At 39.5% G+C, this 22,245-nt stretch overlaps 1 protein-coding gene and 1 pseudogene across 2 annotated transcripts; both read left to right on the top strand.

The window, feature by feature from the left end:
- Nucleotides 1-2,719: 2,719 nt before the first annotated feature.
- LOC311100391 (interferon gamma receptor 1-like) lies at nt 2,720-15,612 on the top strand (annotated as a pseudogene). Its single transcript, XR_014615740.1, has 7 exons — nt 2,720-2,936; nt 12,985-13,105; nt 13,410-13,588; nt 13,834-13,994; nt 14,229-14,397; nt 14,656-14,777; nt 15,049-15,612. The product of XR_014615740.1 is annotated as an interferon gamma receptor 1-like (transcript).
- A 3,844-nt stretch (nt 15,613-19,456) lies between these two features.
- On the top strand, nt 19,457-21,530 carry il22ra2 (interleukin 22 receptor, alpha 2; the record flags this gene model as incomplete). The annotated part of the gene is made up of 5 exons (XM_084142008.1): nt 19,457-19,521; nt 19,647-19,779; nt 20,186-20,364; nt 20,487-20,656; nt 21,381-21,530. Exons 1-5 carry the CDS (start codon nt 19,458-19,460, stop codon nt 21,528-21,530), a joined length of 696 nt encoding a protein of 231 aa, XP_083998134.1. The 5' UTR covers nt 19,457.
- Nucleotides 21,531-22,245: the final 715 nt, after the last annotated feature.

Below are 22,245 nucleotides of genomic sequence, written 5' to 3'. Positions count from 1 at the left end.
GTCGTGTCCTTAATAGGAATCAAAGTAAGAAGAGACAAGCCATCATCTTCAATGGTGCATTTATTGTCACAGGTCTAATTGAACATTGACTCCACAGTGCTTCTATCAGAACACAAGCCGGGAGGATTAATAACACCAAAATGTACACAAGAACCAGTGTGTTGGAATATAATAGCAAAAAAACAAACAGTGCTTAAATAATGAATTAAATAAGAGTTCAAGTGAAAACGATTTCACCAGGAGGCAAATGTAAACCCAAGGGGGAAACCTTGTTGGTATCCTTGTTGTAGTCTCGGTAAGAGGACTCATGTTCCCACAGCTAAGGCAGGGAAGTCCTCAGGGTGGTCTGGGTTTGGGGCTAGGACATAAGCTCTGTTTTTTTTTGGTGATAATGTGTATTATATATCCCTCCCATTCATCACAGAGCAGAGCAGTTTTATTTTTAAGTGAACATGGCTGGCAATAAAACATTTTTTTAAAAGTGTTATTGAACGAAATACAGAAAAGACAATAACGACAATTACAAGACAACCATAAAAATTACAATTTTGTGAGGTGAAGAAACCTCTCTTTCTAGAAGCATGAAAAAAATCTGTATTAGTATCCTATCCTCTAACACCACTTATGTTCATATGTCCTGTTGTGCTTCTCTCCAGGCTTATGTCCTAGCCCCAAACCCAGGCCCGGGTTTATGGTTTGCGCAACATTGTAACCTATGTTTGAGACCAGTGAGATTCACTTTCTATGATCTCTCCGTCTTGTCCTTTACATACTTGAGTCTTACCTGTTGTACATTATGTCCCTCAGTGGTGACTTCATAGATGTACAGCTACAGACTGAACATTCAGATCACTCACCACAGCACACACGTCGCCCACTTATTGGTCTTTTGACCAATCAAATCAGATCTTCTGCCAATAATTGAGCAAAGAATCAATTGGGCTGCCTGTGTAAACGAAGCCCAAGAACATGACAAATGTACTCTCCTGTGATCAGCAACCACTATCCAGCTCCTGTTTTTTCAGTTGCTCTAATCTAGCACAAGGAAGTGTACAAGATTAAAAGAACAAAGCTTGGAATATCATGAGAAGTGAGCAGAAAATTGTTGGTTTTTGTGTAGCACATGTGCGGGATGTCACCATGCTTCTAAAAATGACAATTGTCTGAATCTGGTCCCAAGTAAAAAACTGTCAAAGACAATGGTGAGTATAAGTGGTGGTGTTTTATTTAAAAAGGCTGGTATATTCCATGTGCTCTGAGCAGATATTTAGTGCATGATAATCATGAATGAGATGAGGCCCCTTTAGGACTATCTTGTGTGTAAGACTGATTTATTATCTGATAGTATGGCTCATCAAAACAACTACAAAAATATTTACAAAGTACAAATTCATTGTTTTCAATATATCAAATAACTTATTTACAGTTTACGTACAGGAGAATGAAAGAAAGCTGGAGCATATTAAGTAGTTAAGTGGTATTATTAAACACTGAAACAGTTAGTTACCCTGGCTACATACTGTATCCACTAGCTTCACTTTGACACGTCATTGCATGTGTGGATAATTTTCTTTCCGTAGGTTGTCCTCTGCAGCTTTGTTCCAAAAATCCTCAATGTTAACTTGAAAAGATGAGAAGAGATTCAGCATCCGTCATTTTGATAGCTTACCTTTTTATAAATATTATATCATTAATCAAAATATAATATCTAATATCAATATGTATATATCTGTCAATATTGTCATATATTATAATTACTTAACATATTATGCATCAGCCTATAAGGCACTGCTAATATGCCTGCAAGGAGCTTTGCTCATGAAACGGCCTACAGGGCAGTCTATGAGCCTCTGAGGCTGCTATTGAATCTGATCAAGCTCTGAGGCTTAAAGCGAATCTGATCAGCCAGTCAGAAATGAATCTCATCCACTGTAAATGTATAGTCCACAAAACATGAAGTATCCCTTATAATTATACACATATCAGTTATGCAAGCTAACAACCAGCATAGATACCTAGCTCATTATGAACACTAACTAGCCCAATATTGGACTAAAGGAGCATAACGTTACTCCTTAGTCCAAGGACCTTACAAATACTAACTTAGTAGGGGTCTCAACTGTTGAGAGTTAGAATAGTAGAATACACAAAGTGCAATTTCGAAATTTGGTTGTGCATCAGCAGTTTTCCTATTGTTATGTCAGTCACTGATAGTCACTCAATTAGCCATGTCAGGTAACAATAGCATTTTTTTCAAAACTGCAAAGACGTTCTCTCCACCCCTTGGAAAAATGAGTAGAATTGCAGGAAATTTGCTGTAAAATAGCTAAATGTTCTCTCTTCCCCATGGCAAAATGTGTAGATTTTTATTAATTTTTTATCTCAGCTGTATAGAGGGGGCCCACTAAAATGTTATTTGTGGGCAACCACATCTCGCGAAGGGCCCAGGCCGGCCCTGACTTCTGTGTGCAATTTTAAAATAATTGAGACATACATCTAGTGTGATAGAAGTAATTATTGGTACCAATATTATATTCGAAATGTGTAAGTATTTACACGACGATTTACCACGAAGATTGACATTTTCACCGTCACTAAAATGAGGTGGATCATTTTTTCTGGAAACAATGCCTGCAGTACCGCGGTCGGCCTTGAACTTCGAGGCTACAATGAGAGGGGGCAGTCAGAACGACTGTTAAGGTTAGAAGCTGATCCTCGATGTGTAGCTATCTGGCTGTGGTCGAAATGCATTTTGTCTGTCTTTTTATTTAGACAGACAAAAGGCTCTCAAATGATAGCCTATTCATATGGGAATTCAGATACATTTCATATCGTTTTACATATGCCTATAGACTCGACCAAATTTAAAATGGTCGGTGTAAGGATTGTGCGCATTATCCTGATACTGGTTTTATATCAGCATGTCGTCTCTTACGGTAAGTCATTCTTGCCCTATAATAGTTCGCTGTAAATGACGCTTTGTGATTAATCACTTGGAGCTGATGTTACTATAAGTATTTAGTACAGTATTCCTGCTTCATTCTTTCAACAAGATAATGCAGGCTGTTGGCCACTGTACAATATGCTAATGTTCTTGGAAATGATATAGCTATTCCAAAAGTATACTCGCTTTGTAAATATATTGTAGGATCTCTTGGTGCACACAGTGCTTCATTTGAGCTGGTTGTACACAGTGTTTATTTTTAGCTGGATCCTGCCGTGACAGGATCCGGCACCTCTCCGTTTTGTTCCGGAACCTATTTGTCCAGAGATCCTGGCATGACATTTTATTTTCTCACTTTTTGAAATTTTAAAAATTCTAATAAAAGCAATCAAAGTTCATTCGAGTAGCCTCTTTGTTAATTATCCTGCCCCCACAAAAAAACGTAATGTAAACAGTAGATTTTCAGCCGGGCCTAATATTATAAGAGTTTATTTGGGTTGGGCCGGCCCGGGTTTATGGTTTGCGCAACATTGTAACCAATGTTTGAGACCAATACCTGGCCGTGAGATTCACTTTCTATGATCTCTCTCCCTCTATGCTCTGATTTACATTTACATTTACATTTACGTCATTTAGCAGACGCTCTTATCCAGAGCGACTTACAAATTGGTGCATTCACCTTATAGCCAGTGGCATAACCACTTTACAATTATTATTATATATTATTATTATTATTTTTATTTTTATTTTTTTCTCCAGCGTTGCACTTCATCATTTATTTCCAATAGAATCATAGCCGTACGAAGGGTTCTAAATGAACTGCAGCAACCCTGATAAATTGAAATATAACAAAAATATGAACGCAACAATTTCAACGATTTTACTGAGTTACAGTTCATATAGGGAAATCAGTCAATTGAAATAAATTCATTAAGCCCTAATCTATGGATTTCACATGACTGGGCAGTGGTGCAGCCATGGGTGGGCCAATCAGAATGAGTTTTTCCCCACAAAAGGGTTTTATTACAGACAAAAATACTCCTCCGTTTCATTAGCTGTCCGGGTGGCTGGTCTCAGACGATCCCGCAGGTGAAGAAGCCGGATGTGGAGGTCCTGGGCTGGCGTGGTTACACGTGGTCTGCAGTTTTGAGGCCTGACACCCAAAAGTACTTTTGAATGCTTAGCTGGACAGACATGGTCCAATTCATGCACTTGTCAAGAGAACATTCCTGGTCATCTCTACTGCCTCTGATCTGGAAGACTCACTAAACACAAATGCTTTGTTTGTAAATTATGTCTGAGTGTTGGAGTGTGCCCCTGGCTATCCGTAAATAAAAAATAAAAAACAGGAACAATCGAGCCATCTGGTTTGCTTAATATAAGGAATTTGAAATGATTCATACTTTTACTTTTGATACTTAAGTACATTTTTGTAATTACATTTAATTTTGATACTTAACTATATTTAAAACCAAACACTTTTAGACTTTGAAGAAGTAGTGTTTTAATGGGTGACTTTCACTTTTACTTGAGTCATTTCCTATAAAGGTATCTTTATTTGTACTCAAGAATGACAACTGGGTACTTTTTGCCACCACTGGAAATGTTCAATCGTTTGTAATACCACCTCTGTACGTCCACTACATACCATGCATAATGGCCCACTGAAACATGAGTAATTATTCTGTAATTTATTTATTTAAAGAAAATCCAGGCTTTGTTGTATCCAACATCCAATTATTTCCCTGACAATGAGACAATTTCCTTTCTGACTTCATACAGGCTGATATGATACATACATACCCCTTCCTCAGCTAATAGTGCCAGGCTTCTACTGCAAGTGAGATGTTATCTTCCCTGCAATAATTTACAATACCGTCTTATGTTGCTGGAGATTTAACGGTTTATTTAACTTGCACACAATGCAGCCCATATCTTGAATATTTCCCAGCGAACCTAAAGCTGCAATATGTAACTTTTTGGGCAACTGACCAAATTCACATAGAAATGTGAGTTATAGATTGGTCATTGTCATTGAAAGCAAATCTAAGAAGTGGTAGATCTGTTCTATGTGCTCTATTTCTATGCATACAGTTCTTAAGTTTCCTTTTTGCGTCTTTTACTTTCAGTTTTGTACACCAGCTGAAAATACAATAGTTTTGGTTATTGAAAATACATTTCACAGCGGTTTAGATGATACAATGATTCTCTACACTATGCATTGCTTGTTTTGGCACATAAACTGAAATTAGGTGAACTATTAGAATTTTAGCAACCAGCTATCATAAACTAAATAATTTATTGTCATGGGAATTATTTAGATTTAGATTTATTTATTTATTTATTCTATAGTATACCGGTATAGAACAGTCGACATACAGTACCAGTCAAAAGTTTGGACACAGCTACTCATTCCAGGGGTTTTCTTTATTTTTACTATTTTCTACATTTGTAGAATAATAGTGAAGACATCAAAACTATGAAATAACACATATATATATATATATATATATATATATATATATATATATATATATATATATGGAATCATGTAGTAACCAAAAAAATACAAATATAAAAATATATTTGAGATTCTTCAAATAGCCACCCTTTGCCTTTATGACAGCTTTGCACACTCTTGGCATTCTCTCAACAAGCTTCACCTGGAATACTTTTCCAACAGTCTTGAAGGAGTACCCACATATGCTGAGCACTTGTGGCTGCTTTTCCTTCACTCTGCGGTCCAACTCATCCCAAACTATCTCAATTGGGTTGAGGTCAGGTGATTGTGGAGGCCTGGTCATCTGATGCAGCACTCCATCACACTCCTTCTTGGGCAAATAGCCCTTACACAGCTTGGAGGTGAGTTTTGGGTCATTGTCCTGTTGAAAAACAAATGATAGTCCCACTAAGCGCAAACAAGATGGGATGGCGTATCGCTGCAGAATGCTGTGGTAGCCATGCTGGTTATGTGTGCCTAGAATTCTAAATAAATCACTGACTGTGTCACCAGCAAAGCACCATCACACCACCTCCTCCATGCTTCACGGTGGGAACCACACATGCGGAGATCATCCGTTCACCTACTCCGCGTCTCACAAAGACTCGGCGGTTGGAACCAAAAATCTCAAATTTGGACTCATCAGACCAAAGGAGAGATTTCCACCGGTCTAAAGTCCATTGCTCATGTTTCTTGGCCCAAGCAAGTCTCTTCTTCTTATTGGTGTCCTTTTTAGTAGTGGTTCCTTTGCAGCAATTCAACCATGAAGGCCTGATTCACGCAGTCTCCTCTGAACAGTTGATGTTGAGATGTGTCTGTTACTTGAACTCTGTGAAGCATTTATTTGGGCTGCTATCTGAGGTGCAGTTAACTCTAATGAACTTATCCTCTGCAGCAGAGGTAACTCTGGGTCTTTCCTTCCTGTGGCGGTCCTCATGAGAGCCAGATTCATCATAGCGCTTGATGGTATTTGCGACTGCACTTGAAGAAAGTTGAAAAGTTCTTGAAATTTTCCAGATTGACTGACCTTCATGTCGTAAAGTAATGATGGACTGTCGTTTCTCTTTGCTTATTTGAGCTGTTCTTGCCATAATATGGGCTTGGTCTTTTACCAAATAGAGCTATCTTCTGTATACCACCCCTACCTTGTCACAACACAACTGATTGGCTCAAACGCATTAAGAAGGAAAGAAATTACACAAATTAACTTTTATGAAGGCTCACCTGTTAATTGAAATGCCTTCCAGGTGACTACCTCATGAAGCTGGTTGAGAGAATGCCAAGAGTGTGCAAAGCTGTCATCAAGGCAAAGGGTGGCTATTTGAAGAATCTCAAATATAACATATTTTGATTTGTTTAACACTTTTTTGGTTACTACATGATTCCATATATGTTATTTCATAGTTTTGATGTCTTCACTATTATTCTACAATGTAAAAATAAAGAAAAACCCTTAAATGAGTAGGTGTTCTAAAACTTTAGACCGGTAGTGTATATGCTGTAGTGGTCTACATCCTGCTTTCTTTGTAGGCCTGTGATTCAGAATACAGGACACTGAACAGACCATGAGTTATCAAACCTTCAATAGAGTATACTGGATTCGCAATTATTTGGAAGAACTGAAAAAGATAATGATATCATTACTATCACAAACTATGCAATTAATATTTGGTGCCAAGGTCCCTTCATATCAAAATGCCCAGAGCAGCTGTATTTTATGTCTTAAAGTATGACATAATGCAGAATAGTTGCAATAGATGAAAGTAGTCTTGTTTGTTAAGATGTTCATGGTGGGCCTGAAGGCCAAACAAGCTTGATTAAATTAAATAATCTTTATCCAAGGAATCTTTTGAAATAAGGAACTTGGCCCTTATATTGCACAATATGCTGTGTCCATCAAGGGCTCAATTCAACCAAAATGGTTTCAGTTTTCAGAATAACGTGTATTGGCAAGCAGTAGTTGTGTAAGTAAAGATATTGTAAATATTAACCCTACATTGCTAAGGCTGTTTTGAGTGACTCCGTCAATCCCTGTTAGCCAAATAGAAATGGAATGGTTTTGAATCACAAGGCTCTGACACAATTTTTACAGAAACATTATTGTAAGTTCCCTTAGTGAGTCAGTGATTTATTGTTCCAGTGGAATCAAGCTGCAGGGAACCTTGATTTCCAGCCTTCTCACCTTATGTCACGACAACAGACAAAGAGCAACACGTTTCTGTTTCAGAGTGGTATTAGCATACCTTCTAGTGGACTCTTTAGGACAAAACAGAGCCATGTATTAAATTAGTTGGGCCAACTTTTAGAATTTAGAATATTGTTCTAATTCTAGACATTCAGTTTCATAGCATTATTTAAATATTCCCCATGTAATGTTAATGGGGCGCTAACATGGCTGCCATAGAAGTGTCATGTAAATGCATCATAATGTTCATTCTAGACCAGGGGGGTCAAACATGTGGCCCAGATCCGGGCCTCAAGGGGGTTAAATCCGGCCCGCGGGGTGGTTTGAGTAAAAAAACAAAAAAACTCTATATACTTTAAAATGACTAAAACCAAATCAAAACTGTGTAAAAATGATAATGGACCTACATTCATACAGTTTCCTGACTGTGTCCAGCTCGCTAATAATCACCTAAATGAAAGCTAGACAGTCAGGGAGCATCAAAAAAACGATGGATAGAGGACTATCTTTTGCAAATGTTGACAGCGATGAAATATAACCCATTTTCTGTGCAGCCCTCTGGACCTTGTTGAAGACCTAATGCGCATCATAATGTAGAAACCTCAATGGCCCAACTATAGAGATCAAATCAAATTGTATTTGTCACATGTGCCGAATACAACAGGTGAAATGCTTACTTACAATCCCTTAACCAACAATGCAGTTCAAGAAACAGAGTTAAGAAAATATTTAATAAATAAACTAAAGTAAAAAATAAACTAAATAGTAACACAATAAAATAACAATAACGAGGCTATATACAGGGGGTACCGGTATTGAGTCAATGTGCGGGGGTACAGGTTAGTCAAGGTAATTTGTACATGTAGGTAGGGGTAAAGTGACTATGCATAGATGATCAAATCAAATTGTATTTGTCACATGCGCCGAATACAACAGTGAAAATCTTACTTACAAGCCCTTAACCAACAATGCAGTTTTACGAAAAATACAAATAGTCCGGGTAGCTATTTGATTAGCTGTTCAGGAGTCTTATGGCTTGGGGGTAGAAGCTGTTAAGGAGCCTTTTGGACCTAGACTTGGTGCTCCGGTACCCCGTGCCGTGCGGTAGCAGAGAGAACAGTCTATGACTTGGGTGACTGGAGTCTTTGACAATTTTTTGGGCCTTCATCTGACACCGCCTAGTATATAGGTCCTGGATGGCAGGAAGCTTGGCCCCAGTGATGTAGCTTAGTGATGAGCTTTGTGGGCACTATGGTGTTGAACGCTGAGCTGTAGTCAATGAATAGCATTCTCACATAGGTGTTCCTTTTGTCCAGGTGGGAAAGGGCAGTGTGGAGTGCGATTGAGATTGCGTCACCTGTGGATCTGTTGGGGCGGTATGCGAATTGGAGTGGGTCTAGGTTTTCCAGGATGATGGTGTTGATGTGAGCCATAACCAGCCTTTCAAAGCCCTTAATGGCTACCGACGTGAGTGCTACGGGGCAGTAGTCATTTAGGCAGGTTACCTTCGCTTTCTTGGGAACAGGGACTATGGTGGTCTGCTTGAAACATGTAGGTATTACAGACTCGGTCAGGGAGAGGATGAAAATGTCAGTGAAGACACTTGCCAGTTGGTCCGCGCATGCTCTGAGTACATATTCTGGTAATCCGTCTGGCCCCGCGGCCTTGTGAATGTTGACCTGTTAAAAGGTCTTGCTGACATCGGCTACGGAGAGCGTGATCACACAGTCATCCTGAACAGCTGGTGCTCTCATGCATGCTTCAGCGTTGCTTGCCTCGAAGCAAGCATAAAAGGCATTTAGCTCATCTGGTAGGCTCACGTCACTGGGCAGCTCGTGGCTGGGTTTCCATTTGTAGTCCGTAATAGTTTGCAAGCCCTGCCACATTCGACAAGCTTCAGAGCCGGTGTAGTAGGATTCAATCTTAGTCCTGTATTGGCGCTTTGCCTGTTTGATGATCCAACAAAAGTATAATTTCGGAATCGAAAAATACTCCATCAACAGGTTCTGCATTTCAGGAATCACAGTCGCAAGTACCCCAGGTGCACTGTTCAATTATTTAGCCATTCATTTTTATTTTTATTTTAAGAAAACTCTGTTTTTGCCATAGCCCTCATTGGCTTCCATGCTTTTGAAATGAGAGGTTGTCCAAGGACGTCAGACACGAGCTTGGTTAGAGACGGTTGCTATCCAACGGAGTACTGCAATTGGTTGCCCAATATTCTGGGGTGGGGCTTGGCATAGGGTCAAATAGAATGAATGGCAGTAGAGGCATAATCATGATTTTACTGATGCAGGAAACTAAAAGTAAGGCATGTGATATATCAGAAATGTTGTAATAGAATGATTGTCAAGCTAAAATATTTTCATAATTATAAATACAGTTTATGTTTTTTATACACATTTTCTGTATAAATAGCCTCTAAAATCTATGTAAACAGACCATCAATGTCGTTTTTGTTTCCTTGGAAAGCTGTGAGTGCTATTATATGATACAATATCAGTATTTGTTGCATTTACAACTTGTCTAAATCTAATCTTTTTCAGCCAGTGTATGGCTGTGGATTGACTGCATTGTTTGAATGGAATGTTGGCAAATTGGCAGTTAATTTAAATTATTAATGGAACCATTCCTCTAAAACTGTCTGACTAACTAGCTAACAAGCATAAAGTGCAGATAAATTATTCAAATTCATTATTTTAAAATATCTTACCACAGCACTGGCAAACCATGGTTGACCAACTCCCTGACCAAAATGGCTGACCTTTATCCCATCATAAGAAGGTTCATATCCATTCTAGTATTTTAATTCCTAATTCTATGGGCCCAACTCTCAAAATACATGGCTTCCGGACAAAACAATCAGGAAAACACCAGAAAACATGGCATTTGAGTCATTCCATGTCATTTCAGCAAGGCATGACACTCACCATCTCAGATTGTTCTGAGATTGTTTCTGCTGTTAGAAACAGATAAGATTAGCGTTCCCGAAACATTATTTTGTTAAAATTTAATTTGATCTCTTAGAAATTAAGCAAATTGATTGCACCCAAATGGTCAATTTTAAATGATAGGATTCACATAATATTCAACAAATTATAGTACCCAACATCTGATTTGGACCAAACTTCTTCCTACAATTGAGTAAGACATAAGGAATCAAATGGTCAAAACCCACTCACGGACCCCCCAAACCCCACTCCAATCCCACCCCAACAACCAGTATACAGTATCAGTTCTCTATGTTTGACAAGTAGTATGGAGCTGCAGCTTTGAGTATTGCTTCTTCACTGATTTGTAATGTATTCCCTGTGAATCTGGTGATGTTTTTCCCCCCCTGTTTATAGAAATTAGCCATTGAAGTAGTTTGCATTATTTACCATAAATTAGTGTGAAAGTACCAGGTTTTGCCCACTAGATGCTGCTGTTCTTGCTACTGCCACCATACCCTTTTATCCATTTAGCTGGTTTATTAAATGAATCACAACATTTTCTTTGCAACTTTGGGTAGAAAACCAATAACCTTTGCTCATGATGAAAATCAATTGTGTGGTCAAGCCAGTCCTCCATGAAAGCAATTCAGTTTGTCCTTCTCTTCACAACCTAATGCTTCAACCCAACTCTCCTTGAATAGTCCAACAAATGGCAGCACTCTGAGGGCTATCTTTCTGTATGGTGCAATTCTCATATGAAGACTTTGTTCAAAACACTGATGTAGAAATGGGATAGTGACTAAAATGTTGTGACAACCCTAATAAAATAATACAATTATAAACCATTGCATGGCAGTCATATGTTTTTCAATACAATTATTAGAAAACGTCTCTATGTGATTAGTGACATTTACCATTAAACCCAACCCTATACCATTATTACCATTGCAAAACACTATAAAGTGTGTGTTTGGGACTTTTACCATTGAAGACCGTTAGAGACCATAACATTGAAACCATTAGAACTGCTGTAGCCTGATATTTGCTTGTTCACCAGGAATGGTCTAACTAATCCAGACCTTTTTGAAGAGATTAAACCACACACATAGGGCTGTTTCCTGGACACAAATTAAGCCTAACAGAATGACAAACTAAATTGCTTTCATGGAGGACTGTCTTAAATTGTGAGGATCACCATACAATCTATTTTCATCATGAGCAAAAGCTATTGGTTTTCTACCCAAAAATCTTTCCAAAGAAAAGGTTGTGATTCATTTAATAAACACAAGAGACCAGCCACATGGATAAAAGTGTGGCGGCAGTAGTGAGAACAGCGGCATCTAGTGGGAAAAACTTGGTACTTGCACACTAATTTATGGTAAATAATGCAAGCGACTTTAATGGCTAATTTCTCTGAACAGGGGAGAAGGGAAAAAAACATCACCGGATGAAGGAGCAATACTCCAAGCAGCAGCTCCATACTACTTGTCAAACATAGAGAACCGATACTGTATACTGGTTGTTAGGTTTTCATTGGCATGGGTTGTGGAGGGTCCGTGGGTGGCTTTTGATCAGTTTATTGGATTCTTCATGTCTTACTCATTGTTAGTAAAACTTATGGTCTAAATCGGATGTTAGGTACTACATTTATTGAAGATTATATGAATCCTATAAATTAAAATGGCCAATTTGGGTTCAATCAATTAGCTTAATTTCTCAGAGATCAAATTATTTTCAACAAAATAACGTTTCAGGAATGCTAATGGTATCTGTTTCTAACTACAGAAAGGATTTCAGAACAGTCTAAGATGGTGGGTGTCGAAATCCTCTTTCTTGTGCTTTTTGAGGTGTAATGACTCATCTGTATTCCTCAGATACTCTATACAGCAGGGTTCCCCAATAGGCAGCATGCAGGCCAAATTCGGTTTTCTGCACAAAAAATAATAATTGAATGATGATGATGATGATGATAATACAAATGTTTTGTTGTTGGATATAAAAGACTGTAAAATCACCAATTTAGGAAATCTGTTCCCAAGTATTCCCACACATAAATAGAGAGCCATATGTGATCGTATCCCAATGTAATCAAGGTTTGAATCATGATTCTGTTTTTGTCAAATACTATATCTGTTTTTTGGATTCTTGCGGTCAATTTGCAGTGTACAGATTATTTATAGTTATGTTCCGGTCTCCTTAACATCCGCTCAATAAAAGATTGGCCCACGCCTGACTGTAATTGGGGAACCCTGGTATACAGGTTATTGTTGCAACATCACTATGATATATTTAATTGCTAGTATGTTATGCTGTTATAGATATAGCATAGTTTTAGAAACACAGTCATTATATGGTAAATATAAATCTCTGTCTTGACTGAGCTTTTTGATTCGGACTGACTTTCTACTATTTTATCCTACAGTTCCTCCTCCTGTCAACGTGCGCCTGATCTGCCACAATTTCCACAATGTGATCTATTGGAACTACAGTGAACCATCTCTACAGCCACAGTTCAATGTGGAAATGAGAAGAATACATTCTGGGTAGGTGCTGCAGCATATTGGTTGCTTAATCGCTCACGTTTATATTTTTCACCAAATATGGCCTAGGCTATCCAGTGTAGCGTATATATAGCTAGTGAATATTAAATGTTTCTTGCCACAATACCACAATTGCCACAATTTCAAGTAGAAATTGGAAAATGTACATGCGCTGTCAGACCCATAGAAATGTAAAGTCCTGTCAACAGTTCTTTGTCAGCTTCTCCATTGTAATTGTGAACTAACATTTCAGTCCAAATCAGAGGTTGCCACTAACCCACAACAATTTTTTCCCTCTATCTTTCAGTGCTGCCTTGGTTTGTTCAAACACTTCACTCTACCACTGCGATGTCTCCTCATTTACCAAAGTAATTGAAGAGGGCTACCGTTTCATATTAACTGCTGTTATTGGACAGAATACAAATTCCTCTGAAATTTCATTCACCTACGACGATATTGTGAAATCAGACCTGGTGGATGTACAGTGTAAGTTCTCACACTGAGCTAACCAAAAGGCGAATTATGGGAACAATGTTATACAGTATGTAGCGATTGACAAATATAATTGGGGTAGTATCTTGAAAGGGTTTGTAAATACACTGTATGCACTGCAGCACATGTAGCATTTCTTTGTTGATCTGACCACACAATGCTCAGAGGTGGGAGATTTTGCACATATTTTCTGACCTCAGATTTGCACGAAGTAATGGTCTTTTGTGTGGTTTTTTTAGGCTCATTGGATTTCCCACCTGTCAACATCTCAGCTGTATTTGATAAAATGATAAAAGTTCAATTCATTCACCCGTTTCACATCTACAAACATGCCATCATCAAATATGAAAGACCGGATCATAAGGAATTTGATTACATGGTTATCACAGAATATCACTTGGTAAGAACTGACAGAAAATTATGACTTAGAAATGACTGGGGAACACTTGTAGAAGCTCAGATTTTTCACATGCGTATACTTGCTGTGAATTGTTTTCACTTGCAAGCAAAGCAGCTTTATTTTTCAAAAGGAAACACATTTATATCCTTCAAATATAAACATTTGCATATTTAGTTATTTTTACGAACGTTGTTATAATATAGCCTAAATATATTCCTTTTTTTATTTCCCCAGAAACAACATAGCTTTACCTGCTCCTACAAGCAACACCATGTGTGTGAGGCTGAAATACCAGTCGATGGAGAGATGGACAGGCACTGCATCAAGATAAAAGGAAAAATGAAGAATGTTCCTGTTTCAGCTCACCAGAACATATGCATTGAGGAGAAGCATGGGGATTCTGGTAAGACTTTTAATTTCTCACATGGAAACGTCAAAGTGACATTAGGTCTCAGTGCGTCTGTTATTGTTTAGCAAATATTGTCTGTAATCATTTGATAAACCACATCTGCTAATATCTGATACGTGCTTTGAAAGTTATACCTGTCTATTGTCATACTATGACTGATTTTGTCATCAAATGCTCAATTAGGATGCTGTACAGTTTTGTATGTGAAATCAGTTTGACTGTCAGTCTAACTGCTGGATTTGTCCCCTGTAGGTCCTAGCTACACTGCCCTCTACATTGTGATCCCTATCGTTGTCATGGTTGTGATTGTGTTCATCGTGTGGCTGATATACAGTAAACGGACAACTGGCTCATTCCCTCAAACAAAGTCTTTGGTGTGTTCAGCCTTTCAACTGTTTGGCCTGCACTGCAGTGGATTTAGTCATAAAGCTACTCCATATAGACTAGATTATAGTCATGTAGAGATGGTTTCAGGAGAGCACTTGTTGGTACATTGTAGAAATGATGAGTGTCATGTTCCTGTTGGAGTTATTAAACTATTGATATGCTACTTCCTGCAAACACTGTCAAAACAATAGTACATTAAAAACATATTTCACCCACAGAATGTTTGACTGAATGTTGTATGTTCTCCTTCTCTGGTAGGCTTCCATGCTGTCACATATGGGTTCAGGTGTGTCCCTTATGCACCCTGAGAGAGCCATTCTGAGTGAGGTACAAACAGGTGGCTCCCCCCTCCTGCAGACCCCCGTGGATTTTTTGCCAGATGAGACCCTCACAGTCATCAGTACCCCCCAGGAAGAGGTCCTCCGCCTCCCCATTGGACTGAAGGACCAGGAGTGGAGCGGTGGGGACGTCATGTCGCCCAACGAGGGGTCAGGCTCTTCACTGGAGGTAACGAGAGGGTTGGGACTGGAGGTGAAGAGGGACTTCTCTGAGCTGTCGGACTATGACTGCCCCCATAGACCTGTGATAGAGGAGATGAGTCCTGGGGACACTGTTACAGGATACAAGATCTGAGATCTGAGTTTCTCTCAAGAGAAAGGATGGTAATATTTTGTAAATGTATTTAAACAGGGAAATCCCATTGAGACCAAGGCCTCATTTACAAGGGTGCCTTGCACGCAATCATACACATTTACAATTCCAAAGCTATAAAAACACTATTTACAAGCAATTTAAGAAAAGTGACTTAAAAACACGATCATGAAAAACTAACACATTTGTCTTTGCACATGCTCAGTCAGCTACCAATAATTTCCCTGTTCCTCTCACTATTTGGGTAGTCTATGGGACTGTTGCCAACTCAGGGGAACCAGGGATAGACTATGTAAAACCCAAGTGGTACACTGTGTTATTGCATTCTAGGAACTAGTGTCAAAAAGATATGCCCTCATTCCTGACCTACATGCCCCATTGTAATGTTGAATTTCATTAGGCCAAATTAAGACATTTCCTATAGCAAAATATATATAGTTCCTCTTCTCCATTCTTTTACTGTGCCTTCTTGAGTGACATGAATGTTTACTAAGGTAACAAGAGAATAAGGGTTGGGAGAGCAGAATTAATATATTCATTAGGTTATTGTCTTTTGTCTTGTGCTGTGTATATTTGTTGTATTTGCAGTTTTTACATGGCTGTCATGCATGTACAATGTTCCAAAATATTACTAGGAACATGTCCTATTATATTCAGATGAACAAGTTATACCAATGCAAGGGGATTGCTATGGTGATGATAATTTATTTTGTTGCTGTAATTTCTGATGCCTAGCTTGCCTTGCTGTAATTTCTGGTGCCCAAAGGCCGGCAGATGGCGATATTGAGTTCATCTTACCGTCCAAACGCATTGTATGCAGCTGTCAACCCCAAACTTTTGAACGGGTGTGTGTGGTATGTATGTATGTATGTGTATATATATATATATATTATAATTACATTGATTTTTGTAATTACTATGTTACTAAATACAGATTTGAAAGAGCAAACAAATTATGCTTGCAGGGATGTCTGAAGGACATTTTCATGTCAGTGAAATTCTATTTCATGTCAATGAAATTCTAATATGGAGGAAGGGAAGTAGATATTTCAGCAAAGCCAAACAAGTAGTATTGAATGAATATTGGAGCAGACCTTAACAGGAAAGAGCTTAACTGCTGTTATTGAAAAGCAACCTCACAAAGGTACTACTACTAGTAAATAAGGAAGAAACGCCGGATGTCTGTTTGCTTTCGTTTGACATTTTAAGCAATCACTACCCGCTCGTTCCTCTAAATGGCATGGGCAGACTGTGCATCGGGAAGAGGCCCTTAGACTAGTTTCAAGTAAAAGGAGCCAATTCCTCTGCCTTTAATTACTACCAGTGAAAAGTAAATCAGATATTCCCATTGTTCTAGCTCTGAGAATGGATGTGAAGTGGGTGCCTCAGGGCCATTACAAAAGCCTGGCTCTCACGGGGAGCAGGTGTAAATCAACAGGAGGAGAAAGGAGGGCCGCCGTGAAACAGTGATGGGATAGAACAGCTGGAGACGCCCCAAAATGGCTCCAAGGCAACCAGGTCAAAGGTTGTCAGGATTCTTTAACAAAAACACTCTTCTTAACCCTTTGTATGCCTGCACATTATTTGCTTCTTCTTGAGAAAACTTCTAAATCACCATTGTTTTCACTCAAGGATATTCATAATATATACTGAACAAAAATATAAGCGCAACATGTAAAGTGTTGGTCCCATGTTTCATGAGCTGAAATAAAAGATCCCAGAAATGTTCAAAATGTTGTGCACAAATCTGTTTACATCCCTGTTAGTGAGCATTTGCCAACATAATCCATCCACCTGACAGGTGTGGCATATCAAGAAACTGATTAAACAGCATGATCATTACACAGGTGCACCTTGTGCTGGGGACAATAAAAGGCCACTCTAAAATGTGTAGTTTTAACACACAACACAATACTACAGATGTCCCAAGTTTTGAGGGAGTGTGCAATTGGCATGCTGACTGCAGGAATGTCCACCGAGCTGTTGCCAGATAATTTAATGTCAATTTCTCTACCATAGGCCACCGTCGTTTTAGAGAATTTGGCAGTACGTCCAACCGGCCTCACAACCGCAGACCACGTGTAACCACGCCAGCCCAGGACCTCCACATCCGGCTTCTTCACCTGCGGGATCGTCTGAGACCAACCACCCGGATAGCTGATGAAACTCGGTTTGCACAACCGAATAATGTTTACACACACTGTCAGAAACCGTCTCAGGGAAGCTCATCTGTGTGCTCGTCTTGACCTGACTGCAGTTTGACGTCGTAATCGACTTCAGTGGGAAAATGCTCACCTTCGATGGCCACTGGCATGCTGGAGAAGTGCGCTCTTCACGGATGAATCCCGGTTTCAACTGTACCGGGCAGCTGGCAGACAGCATGTATGGCGTCGTGTGGGTGAGCGGTTTGCTGATGTCAACGTTGTGAACAGAGTGCCCCATGGTGGCGGCGAGGTTATGGTATGGGCAGGCATAAGCTACGGACAACGAACACAATTGCATTTTATCGATGGCAATTCGAATGCACAGAGATACCGTGATGAGATCCTGAGGCCCATTGTCGTGCCATTCATCCGCCGCCATCACCTCATGTTTCAGCATGATAATGCACAGCCCCATGTCACAAGGATCTGTACACAATTCCTGGAAGCTGGCATACTCACCAGACATGTCACCCATTGGGCATGTTTGGGATGCTCTGGATCAACGTGAACGACAGTGTGTTCCAGTCCCCGCCAAAATCCAGCAACTTTGCACAGCCATTGAAGAGGAGTGGGACAACATTCCACAGGCCACAATCAACAACCTGATCAACTCAAAGTGTTGCGCTGCATGTGGCAAATGGTGGTCACGCCAGATACTGACTGGTTTTCTGATCCACGCCCCTACCTTTTTAAAAAAAGGTATCTGTGACCAACAGATGCATATCTATATTCCCAGTCATGTGAAATCCATAGATTAGGGCCTTATTAATTTATTTAAATTGACTGATTTCCTTATGAACTGTAACTCAGTAAAATCTTTGAAATTGTTGCATGTTGCGTTTATTTTTTTGTTTAGTATAGAACAAAATGGTATAGAATATACTTTTATTTATATAAAGTGAATCATAGAATATCTTATGTAGAATAACTTTTATTTTTTACGATAATGCACTTTCTAAATGCAATAGGTAGTACGTTTTGATCAACTGCAAAGCCTACTTTGACTCTGAAGGTCATTGGGGTTCATTAATTTATGCCTTGTCACAGGTATGGACAAATTGCCATAAATGGCAATTACTACAAAGTTGAAGTAAGTGTGGATTGAGGAAGTATGGTAAAGGTCAGCTTTTTATCTGTTCCAGACCCTGTGTTCACACAATACCCAACACCCACACACACCTCAAGCCAACATCCACCCACACACCTGAACCCATGACTGCTGCACACCTCTACACTAACACATGTTAGTGTTCATGCCAGCATAATATTATCTTGTTTTCGTGCACAGGTGTGATTTGCCCACTCACATTGGTCCTAATAAATGTCTTAACTTCACATATAACTTTATGGCACCAGTTCCATAATTCAATTAATTGTATTATCTGACAGTGCAGTAGTATAAACATGGTATAGTGCAGTAGCGGGTACAGACATTAATATTGCACATTTATATTAGCACTAAGTTTTTTCTCTATCCATCTTCATAAGTGTTCAACCAAAATATTATCTACATTTGTTGCCTTTACAATTTTCTACTTGTTCATCGATATTACCATATGTGCCATGTCGTCACAAACACTTGTTCCCTCTTTTAACTTCCATGAGAGGCATAGTTAAAAAGGGCACAGAGCTGAGCCAGATCTCTATGTCATAAAACCTACATATCATCTATATTACAGGGAAAACGTGCTATGTCGTCACAAACAAGTTAACTATGCCTCTCATGGAAGTTAAAAAAGGGAACTGTTGTTGATTAAAAAGGGCACAGAGCTGAGCCAGGTCTGTATGTCATAATACCTCGCTACAGCTAACATGGCATCCCTCCTTGTCCCCACTCTACTGCTGTGCTACAGCTCCCTCAGTCGCTGCTCAGAGAGTAAGTCCCGTCTTCATATTCAACATGATGCATGTGCATGGTTATAATATCAAATGCCTGCAATGTGTATCTCTCTTCCAATTAGGAGAAAATGTATTGCTGTATGACACTGGTGTCCATTTCAGGCAAAGAAAATCCTCTAGATGTCTTCGCCCCACAGGAGGTGAAATTCCACTCCCTAGACTACAGAAATGTCTTGCATTGGAAGCAACATGCCAACTCTACCAACGACCAACAATACTTTGTCCAGTGGAAAGTGTGAGTATCAAAACTGTTTGAGTCAAAGCTATGTGGATCTGACGTAGGCTACTATATGAACACAAATATGGTTACTATATCATCCTATAGCTCAAAGTAATGTAGAACAATGAGCTAGGCATGTGCTGATTGCAATTCAGGAGTTGTTGTTCATTTTCTGTTCAAACAAATGAGAAATACTTTTCAGTATATTTTCTTATTAAATTCTGTACATTTTACAAGTAAAACACAAGTGAAAAGACGTGCATGTATCAAGACGTGACATGCACCTATCATACTTTGTTTCAATTTATATTTCTGGGCCTGTATTCGTAAAGCGTCTTTGAGTAGGGGTGCTGATCTAGGATCAGTTTTATGAATACATGCTCAGATTATTCCTTTCATTTCTCCTCCCTCCCCACCTCAGATATGGGGAGAAGCAGTGGACCAATGCAGAGAAGTGCCATGGCATCAGCCGGCTGCTCTGTGACCTGAGCCAGGAGACGTCCGACCCCAGAGAATGGTACTACGCCAGGGTCCACGCAGCCCACTCAGGGACCCAGTCACCATGGGTCCTAACCGCCAGATTCAACCCCAAGTGGGAGAGTAAGTGCTTCTCATTACTATCCATGGTATATGGGTAATCAGAAGTGTTTTATGCAAACAAGGATTTACATTTTCAGAGCTGTTGTTACTAGACAGCGTGGTTTGGCCTCTGTATATTGCAGCCTCTGTCAGCCCACCGACTATGAAACTTCATGTGATGGAGAAAGGCATTGTGGTCCGGCTCAAGCCTCCACGCTCTCCCCACAGGAGATCTAATGGCAGCTGGATCAGTGTGAGGAGGCTGCAAAGAATGTCATATACAATACACCTCATGCACAATGATGTTGAGGAGGTAACTAGCTACTGTTATTTATAATTAGTAAATTGTCCTAAACAATGGTATTTTCCAACTTTGGTATTTTCCAACTTTAACTCCAACACCCCGTTTATACCTTGTGCTAACGTGTGTTTTGTGATCTGATCAAGATGATCCAATCACTATCTTATCAAGGTTTGTCGGGTCTACACTTGGTAATTAAAAGGTGTCTCTTTTCTGTCCACTGTGTCTGCATTGTAACCAGATTTCCTTGTCCCTCCTTGTATGCAAATTATTTGACAGATATTCTTCCAAAGTAATATGAATTTATAAGTCAATGGTGCCACCTGTCAATTATTTTACAGGGCAGTATAATGAGGATTTAAATAGTTTGACCATCCAGATCTGTTTACACTCTTAAGATATCCACATACAAATGGCTTCCTCCAGAGGTGGTCAGAAAGATCTGATCACAATTTGTCTTTTAATTGTCTACACCTGTCTAAAAATGTGGGCTCAATCAGAATGTGGACATGATCAGGACAAAGGTCGCATGTTAACATCAGGTATAAATGGAGCTTAAGACTTGAGACAAAATGGTCACAGAATAGTTATAAACTACTGAAATAGTTAAGAGGTTCACAGAATCCTTCAAGCTTTTTACTTGACGAGTGCTGCCAAGTCTTCAGAGTTATGACTAACAACTCAAATATCTCTAGCACTTCTGACTAAGCCTATTCTCTGACTAATCCTTGTGAAGGAAACATTTGAAATGGAGGGCTGTGCCAAAAAGCTCCTGATCTCAGATCTGAGCCCCGGGACCACCTACTGCCTGACGGCCGAGAGTCGCTTGCACCTGCTGGACCGCAGAAGCACCCGGAGCCCTAGGGCCTGCATCACCACACTGTGAGTGAACGGGTCTAATGTCTTCCCCCAGGTATGCCTTACATTACCCAGCACTTCACACCTCAGGAGCAGGCAACACCTGAGACAGCCAGCCAAAGCTAGCATCCGAGTCTGGCATTTGTTTGGGAGCCGAAAGTGTAGACCGGTTGTACGCTCTCTGTGTTGACCCCAGGGAGTCAGGGGAGAAAGGCTGTTCAAAAAAGGCTGTCGGCCAGGACAAAAGATTACAAAATGAGGGGATAAGTATTAACCGTCATCAAGGGAGAGAGAAATCTCTCCCTAGAGAGATATTCATATGGGGCAAGTAGTGAGTTGTGCCTTGGGACTAAGATTAGCTTTGTCAAATCTTCCCTTTGAGTAAAGAACTTCCTTGTTCTGTATTTTTAGATCATTGACATGTGTAAAGTCACCCAGATTTGTTTTAGCTTTGGGACATTTTTAAGTTTCTCTCCTCTTTTTTTATTTCCTCCTGTAGGTGAAAATGTAGCCCTGGATTTCTCTGCCAAACCGGAAACTCAACATGATACTGTGACAATCAAACCGCTCCGGAAGTATACACTGATGTATTCACTATTACCTTAGGTACTGCACAGAGATGCACTTTAGGATCCTTCACATTTCTTTCATTAAATGCTTTGTTGACAAATGTTGTATGTAAAACTATGAGTAGACACCAAACAATGAAAATGTGTGTTATGTAATCAATCTTTTTTTTAACC

The sequence above is a fragment of the Coregonus lavaretus genome (assembly GCF_964263955.1).
Source record: "Coregonus lavaretus genome assembly, chromosome: 25".
NCBI lineage: Eukaryota > Metazoa > Chordata > Actinopteri > Salmoniformes > Salmonidae > Coregonus > Coregonus lavaretus.
Note: the sequence above shows the minus strand (reverse complement) of the source record. Positions and strands in the feature narration are given on the sequence as shown.